The sequence below is a fragment of the Genypterus blacodes genome, unplaced genomic scaffold (genome assembly GCF_046128005.1).
Source record: "Genypterus blacodes isolate CSIRO-AG114 ecotype Tasmania unplaced genomic scaffold, CSIRO-AGI_Gbla_v1 ptg000152l_1, whole genome shotgun sequence".
Taxonomy (NCBI): domain Eukaryota; kingdom Metazoa; phylum Chordata; class Actinopteri; order Ophidiiformes; family Ophidiidae; genus Genypterus; species Genypterus blacodes.
In genome coordinates, this window is record NW_027466954.1 from 247308 (window position 1) to 255727 (window position 8420).

An 8420-nucleotide genomic window follows, 5' to 3' on the forward strand; every position below is an offset into this window, starting at 1 on the left:
CAATAGGGACGCTGACTCCTCCCCTCAGATGCCAAACGGCCTGCAGATGTCTGAAAGTCTTTGCAGAAATGCAGACAACGCCTCTTACATCATTCTTTAAAACACACACACTCACACACTCACACTCACACACACACACACACACTTATACACACTATCACTCTTGCTTTACCTTACTGTTGAATGTGGTATTATTTCACACATTGATGCACTTATTTCTTGTTTTTAAGGCATTTGCTTTCATACATTTCCCAGAATCCCTTTAGTCAACTCGAGCAGCGTCTCATTCACAGCTCTCATGTGTTTGTTTGCCTATCGTCTTCTGTTTTTACTATTCCGATGACGCATTTATTTTAGATTTGATACAGAGTCAAAGTTAAAATATCCAGCTGTGACGTCACATTGTCTACTTTAGCATGTTTGGCAAATCAAAACGTTGCCTTTCCACACTTAACGACTGCACGATTGATTGAACCGCTCTCAAAAAAATAGGTTATGTTCTTATAAGCTCTGTACTTTCAGAGGGAAGATATGTGAAGACTTTTTAACTAATGTCTTTAACAAATAGAAGATGACACAATGAGATCATGGTTGAAGAGTTTTGTGAAAATACTATAAGAATGTGAGCATTTTGGTGAAAATTGTGTATTTATAAAGTATGCAAAAAAAGATTCATGAATTGCAAAATATTCTCAAACACAAAATTCACACAATCATAATTTAATTTCACCAGCATCCAGGTTCCACATGCCAAATGAATTATCGCTGCAAACTATTCAGACCCAGATAATTATTCAGAATTATTCCGTCTGTCGCCTTTAGATTGGTTACACACTATTAAACTATACACATTTTTATTCATTCTATCCAGTAGATTCAGAGATTGTTTAACAGTTTCTATTGTAGTCAACGTGAACACTAACCTGCAGCAGAAGCAGGGCGGGAAAGCAAACAAGGTCAACTCAGAGGTCACAGTGGCTACAAGTCCCAAAATTTACGAGCCAAGTTTGATATTTTAGTGGCCAGTCTGTCTTTTGGAAGAGATGATGACTCACCCTAAATGTAAGGCAAAAACAACCAGCGGGTGAGCCACTTTGACTATTTAACAGGCCAAATGGCTACCAGAGTAGACTGACTTACTAGCCACATGCATTGTTTTGCAGAGAAATCATAATTCATGCTTATATCATATTACTGTTGCCTAGAACGCTGCAGTCTGCAGCGTCGACTCGTGGTTTTAGTGGGTGGCTAGTTGACGAAACCCTTGGTAGCCAAACATTGTAGACACCAGAAAATTACCAGAATGACGAGCCAATTTCTGCATCAAAGTTGCCAGGAAAGCTGAGTTGTTGACCGCCAAGTTCTCTCTTAGAAGAGAATACAATAACAAAATAGAAAGTCTATAATATAGTTGATTAAGGTAAGAGTGGCCATCAGACTAATTAGCAGCCAGAGTCAAAGTCACAGTAAATGTGTCGCCTGCTGGCAAACGCTGTGTTTTCCCACCCTGCCCCTGGCACTGAAAGCATCAGCAGGCCGTGCGAGGTTGCTAAGCTTCTGCCATATAATTTACTCTATGTCCCCCTCTGCTGCCCTACTCGTCCTCGTGCTCGAAGAACTCGTGGCAACAGACAGTAACCATGGAGACAAATGTCATGAACTCCTGGAAGTCACACTCGGAGTCTCCATCGGCATCCAGGCTCTCCATCAGGCTGTCCAGGGTGGACTGGTCCTTCACATGCTGCGGGGCGGGGAGGGGGGAGGGGGGGCGGCACAGGTCACATCAGGTGAAAAACACATTCACACACATTCTTCCTTTCTTCTCTCTAAACGCAGAGGTATGACACTAAAAGGGATACTTTTACCAATCATTAGTTTAAGACAGTTTATTTTATTTCTATTCCTCCCACTTAAACTCTGTGCAGTGGAATGTTTCTGCCTCACCACCATCAGCTCGGGCAGCTCGTCGTGAAGCAGATCCTTCAGCTCGCTCTTCTTCAGCTTGTGTTTGTCGCCTTCTCTCTCGGAATACTTCTGAAACACGTTGATGATGGTGGCCATGGAGGTCTCCAGGTCAGTCATCACTGCTGTTTGTTTTTTCAACCTAAAAAACAACCAAACATGCCAGGGATTCAAGCTCAGCCCAGTGTGAAGAGACATTTCAATGACAAATAGTGGCGTTCATACTTTTTGTTTTCACACTTATTCCTTATTTGGATTGACTGGTTGCAGTTTGTTAAGGGAAAACATAAAAAAGTGATTAAAGGAAGTCCACATCAAGAAGTTTCTGATATTTAAAAATTAGATTTTCCATCTATATTCTACAAATAAAGCTACATTAGATCAGCTACAAACTGAAAAACTGCACAAAATTGATAGAAATTCCACTTTTGCTTCTATATTGAATTGTTTCAAATAGTTTTTATATTGCTTATATTCCACTCGTGTTTTCTTTGGTCTCTTCGGTTACTGATAACCTCATTTCACACAAAGAAGAATCACATTTCACCACTCAGTTAGTCGTGCCAATAAACAAATAAGATAAAAACACACACGGGTCTTTTAAAGCCAAACTTACCTCAGTGTGAGATGGGGACAGAAGATTTGTGTTTGGAATTCACAGAGTGCAGGCTGAGGATGGCCAGCACGCTTTATAACCCAGCTTTGGCAGTAAGGTTGGGTGTGTGTCTGTGTGTGTGTGTGTGTGTGTGTGTCAGCCTGTCAGTCTGCTTGCTGACCAATCCTGTGTGTCCACCTCCCATCACTCCACTGTGCTGACCAGCACTGACTCGCACACTGGAGAGATTAATGTGAATGCAACAATATTACAACTGTTCTACTTTACGAGACAAAAGTCCTGCGAATGTAAGAAAAGTCCTAGCAACAATAACAGAGACGTGAACCATGTGACCATCAAAGCTTCAACTGCAACACCAAGCACCTGTGAGTTCAATCAGTGGACCTGGTGATGTCATCTTGTCAAAACTGGAAAAATCTTAACTTTACTTTACTTAACTTTACTTTAAAGTTAACATCTATCCATGTGCTTCATAGGGGACTTGAATAATAATATTGATTATACTTTACCTGTCTTCACTTTAAATTACTTTACTTTCTCAGTTTTCACTTAACTTAACTTTTATCCATATACTTGAAAGGTGACTTGACTTGGCTTGGCTTTAATTATTTTTTTAACTTTAAGTTAACGTCCATCCATGTGCTTCATAGGGGACTTGAATGATATAGCTGATTTTACTTTACTTGTCCTAACGTTAAATTACTTTGCCTTACCTTCTCACCTAACTTCACTTAACTAAGTAATAGGTGACTTGGGTAATAACATTTATCATACTTTACTTGGCTTGGCTTTCATTTTTATTTATTTACTTGACTCGGCTGCTCTTTAACTCAACTTTACTTTACTTTATTTTAGAACATGACTGTAAATCCTAGCTAAATGGCATTAAGGCCAAAAAGGGACTTGAACCCCCCAACTCGGTGACCCATAAAACCACACACTTTCCTGATCAGGATCTTGGTCAGGTTTATGGTGGATCTTATACTGTTTACTGTGTTTGCCTTTGATGCAGCTGGGCGTTCTGCTTTCGCTGTGTTCGGGCATCTGCTGGCTGACAAAGGCCTGTTTCAGAGGAAGCGGATGGCCGTGCATGTTAATGAAGACTTTCCTTTCACGGGCACTGTTGGCCAGACGTGTGCCCTCCGCTCAGAAAGCCTACGCCTGCTTCTGCCAAATAGGCACAAGTTGAAATGTCTGAATGGCAGGTTGTTGCTCCAAACGCTCCTCACTAACTTATTGTACTATAAGAGGAAGAATCTGCATGAAGTTCTGTTAGTGTAGCTGTGTGTTTACAGAATTCAGACTTCAGGATCGTCTCATTATTACTGACTGAACAGAGCTGGTATGAGCTATTGCTTTACTCAGGGATGGAACATTTTAAAATGCACCAAATCTGTGAGGTGTTAAGAAGAAAGCCTTTTAGCAGAGCATTCATATCTTGTCAATATTTTGCTTATGTGCCGATAAATTCCCCAGCTAACTTCTTCCAGCGCCCCCTCTGACCCCTGGCCTGCTCTGACACATTTGGAGAACAGAGCCATTTACTACATGATAAACATGTCTTTGTTTGAGGCTAAATACACTCCTCACGCGGACGATAACACACAGTTTGGTTGTTTGCTTCAAACACTGACACTCTGTGTGGACAAGCGGGCCGAGACAGAAGAAACAATACAGGAAACCACACGACCGGTTAAAAGAGCTTCATCTATCCTCTCTCTCTCTCTCTCTCTCTCTCTCTCTCTCTCTCTCTCTGTGTTTATCTAATGTAAGTGAAATTTGTTCATCAGGACTTTATTCTTTTATTTTCCATTGTTTATCTCACTACAGTTTGCTTTTTGTATTTTGTTTATTTCTACAATCTCTTCCTGTATACTTTTCTTTTTCTAACATAAATATTAGATTAATTGCAGTCGCAAAGAACCAAAACCTTTCATTTTAAATCGCTCAAATCCCCTTAATTTCTCCCTTAATTATTCCGTCTTCATGGATAGATTGAATAAAAGCATTTTTGTGGCTTGCATATTTCATATGTTTTGTAAATTAGGTGATAAAAGTCGAGTTTTGTTTCACAGTGACTTTACAAAACAAAACAGTTTGTCACTTTCAGCAAAGGTCATGACCCCAAAACTCAGAGAGATTTTGGAGTTGAAAATAGCAAACAAACACTTAACCATCAAACCCTCTTGGTTTGAGTCTCTTCTTGTGTCTCTTTTCTCTCCCAGGAGATGGGTGTCCTCAAACGGGTCCTCAGAGCCAGCCCAGCTCCCTGTGCTGTGCCATCACCGTGGCAACCGCTCAGCGCCTCCTGCAGGGATTAAAAAGCTTTGGCAGCCCGCTGAGTCATCACCTGGCAGCTTTGGGAACACAGGCACGAACACGCACACACACACGCGCGCGCACACACACACACACACTGATAAACTGTTTTGGGATTTTCAGAGGAGGTTTTGTATTTTCTTTTGCCCTTTGAAGCTTTGTTTTCTTAGTTGTTTGGTTATCTGTTCTGTTTCTGTGCATTTCTGCGTTACAGAATAAATCCATTTATCAGCCAAGAATGTGACCTTTGACCTTCTTACTATTCAATCCATTATTGCCCAAATTTGTCTGTAAAGACCTCGCACCAAGTAGATGTGTAAAATCTCAAATTTACATAAGATATGGTGCAGTTTCTACAAAGCATTGTGACATTTGACCATAAGAGGAAAACAACACTCAGTTCTCAATAATTACATTAAATCTAATTACAATCAATGAATCAGTCAGTTAATCTGTAGTTTCTCATTTTTCATTTTCATTACACAGTTTTACTCACTTGTCTCCACAGTATGGTCGCTGTCAAGTGTGATGTAATTTCATTATTTGATCACTTGGTGGCAGCAGTTTCAAGGGGTTTGGTTGTAATTTCGAGATGTGAGAAATAATCAAGCACATTTATTCTTTACTTTCACTACACATGTATCAGAATGTATTAAAACATGATGTCAGATATCATCATACAGATTGGTTTCTTCCATTCTTTGTTCTATGAAAACCCAGAATCTGCCTCACCTGTAACTATATATATATACTGTATATATATATATGTATATATACAGTATATGGAACTGTACATAAATATATATATATGTGTGTGTGTAAACATTTACAGTTCAAAACCATCATCGAGCAGCAGCGTTGGTTAAAGTCATCTCTCTCTCTCTCTCTCTCTCTCTCTCTCTCTCTCTCTCTATTTTTTCCTCTATCTTTATTTCTCCCCCCACCCTCCCTCTCTCTCTCTGTGAATGTTATTACCCAAGATTATTGCAATGAGTTATGGCTTCAGTGAGACGACTGAAGGGATTTGTGAAGGTCAGCCCCTGGCGACCGGAGTTCAGCCGAGATGATTTTCCACCTTTCCTCTAAAGTCCCCTCTCTCTCTCTCTCTCCCTCTCTCTCTACTTTAACCGAGAAGAACACTGAGACGAGTCCTCTTGTTTCCAGTGAAGTTTCTATCAGTTTCTGTATCAAGACTCAAGATTCTGTCAGATTCTTTAAAAAAAAGTAGATTTGTTTTGTAAAACGATCATCTGTTCTGATTATGGGGCTCTTAAATGGATTATTATCATCATAATCTCCCTCTAAGGCTAAAATTTGTTCGCTTAGTTTTAGTACTCAAACCTGTTGTCAAGGCAACCCTCAACATGCTGCGATGTGCAGTGGCTGTTGCAGAGTGGCCATCTCATGTCGCATCTTCCCCTCTATAATCCCATAATCCTCTGCTCCCTCCACTCTCACCCCCCTGTCGGATTACAGAGGCTTGTGGATCAAGGTGCTCATTTCCTCTGCACACACACACACACACACACACACACACACACACCTGATGACCTACATTTCTACTTCCTGTTTGGAGTTTGCCTAATTAGACTGACGGGAAAACGAACGCTAAGGGAACAAACTAACACACAACTTTACTGAGGGTCAACAAAGAGCTACAACAACAACAACAACAACAACAACAACAACGTTCACTTAGTCTTAATTTAGTCTAATACCAAATCTGTGAATGGCACAAGACAAATCAAGAGCTAAAACATAATTAAACATTACATCATATAAAGATGATCCCACTGAGCCTAGGCCCTGGAATGCGGTGGCCTCTGCTCCTTTGACGGTCTCGTGGTGCGTTTTGCAGCTTGACACGGCGCTAATCTACCACCCGAAGCCTTCCCACGTCCACACAAACAGCCCCTGACAACCACAACACCATATGGAGAACGCTAAGCTCCCCCACCAGGCCCCCACTGCTGCAGCCTGCAAACTTCACTCCATCAGCCTGGAACACTCCAGAGCTGAGTTCAACTCGAATAATGAGACATTAGTGAAGCACGTCAGCTGATTTGGAAGAGAAGTCTGAAGCAAATTCAAAGCCAGAGATGAAAACTAAAAAAATATGGTGGAGACTGAACCTATGACCTTTGGGGAACAGGACGTGACCTCCAGCCTCTTTGCTGTGAGCCTGCTTTCACCCAGCTGCTCACACAGAAACAAGAAGGTCGTTATGATAGTGGGAATGTGGGCCTGGGGGGTGGAGGGGGTAAGGGGGGGGGGGGGGGCAGCCAGATTAGAAACAACTTGATTAACTCGTTTGCCGGTCACGCTGTAAGCCGCTCAGAAATACTGCCAGTGAAATGAGAATTGCAGCGATAAGACGTGAATAAAGAGAATCTGTTTCAAAACGCTGCGAGAGCATCGAGGATACGACCAGTCAGATTCAACGAGTTCGGGTTTTTTTGAGCAGGCAGCTTATTGATTGATCTAGTACAAGCAATTAACATTTTTTACACAGTCAGAATTCTAATTTGGCCTTCTGCTGGACTTGCACGCTTCAGCAGCTGGCAAAGTTTAAAGAGATTTGTGTGACTCTCTAAACTCTCTCTCACACGCACGCACGCACGCACGCGCACACACACACACACACACACACACACATACACACACACACACACACACACACACAAACACACACACACACACACACAGCTCCGTGCGCTTAAAATAAAAGCAGAGTTCGATGACTTCTGGTAGTTACACAGAGAAGTGACCTCGTAAAGTGTTCTTGGCAGCTTCATCAATCACGGGGGATAACAATGATGGATGGGGGAGGAGCTCGGGGCAAATGGAGGCCGGATAACATTGAGCTGAGGTGTCAGATTAGTGGTGATCAAAGCAACGGTAAAGGGAGAACTGTAACATTTTGACAAGCCTAAATCATCGGCACAACACTTCAGAGACTTCAGGGTAAACCAACCTGACAGCCGCTTAGTGGAGTGGCAGCGTCTAACCCACTGGGTCAGATAGAGGGCGCTGTTCTGTTCTGCCAGAGGGAGAGAAACGCATCAGTCTCTCCTCCATCTCCTCCACTCCTTCCTGACCTTTCCTGTACTCAAGCAGGCCATCAGGTTGGACGGCTCAGGTTGCTACGGGCAACCTGCGGCCAGTCGTGGGTAATTGAAGTGAAGTGGGAGTTGGCGAGGGTTCGGAGAGGATGACTTCAGTGGGGAGAGCCTCTGGAGAGGAAAAGAGGCATCACTCTCTCCATCCATCTCCGCATTGATCGATTGCCGTTTGCCGTTTGTGAAATCGATCAGATGAATCTTTACCCAGCCCAGAATCCCGAACCGGACAACAGTACATCACAAAAACATTTATTTTCCTAACACGCGATTCAGAGTAAATTGTGTTCTTGTCATGCTTGCAGTGGCATCAACATAAACCATTTGACCTCATGAATAACAGACATATCTCATTTTCTCCTCGCAAGATGGACGAGTCGAGTCGTTCCCTTCCCTAACACCAT

General features: G+C 42.2%; 1 protein-coding gene across 1 annotated transcript; it reads right to left on the reverse strand.

Annotated features, from left to right (window-relative positions):
* Positions 1-1594: 1594 nt before the first annotated feature.
* s100b (S100 calcium binding protein, beta (neural)) lies at positions 1595-2127 on the reverse strand. The gene is made up of 2 exons (XM_076165946.1): positions 1945-2127; positions 1595-1741 (listed from the first exon to the last, which is right to left on the reverse strand). Exons 1-2 carry the CDS (start codon positions 2080-2082, stop codon positions 1595-1597), a joined length of 285 nt encoding a protein of 94 aa, XP_076022061.1. The 5' UTR covers positions 2083-2127.
* Positions 2128-8420: the final 6293 nt, after the last annotated feature.

Coding starts and splice junctions, on each gene's coding strand:
- s100b (XM_076165946.1), bottom strand. CDS start 2,082: ATGACTGACCTGGAGACCTCCATGGCCACCATCATCAACGTGTTTCAG. Junction 1,742..1,944: donor AGCTGCCCGAGCTGATGGTG/GTGAGGCAGAAA, acceptor CCCGCCCCGCAG/CATGTGAAGGACCAGTCCAC.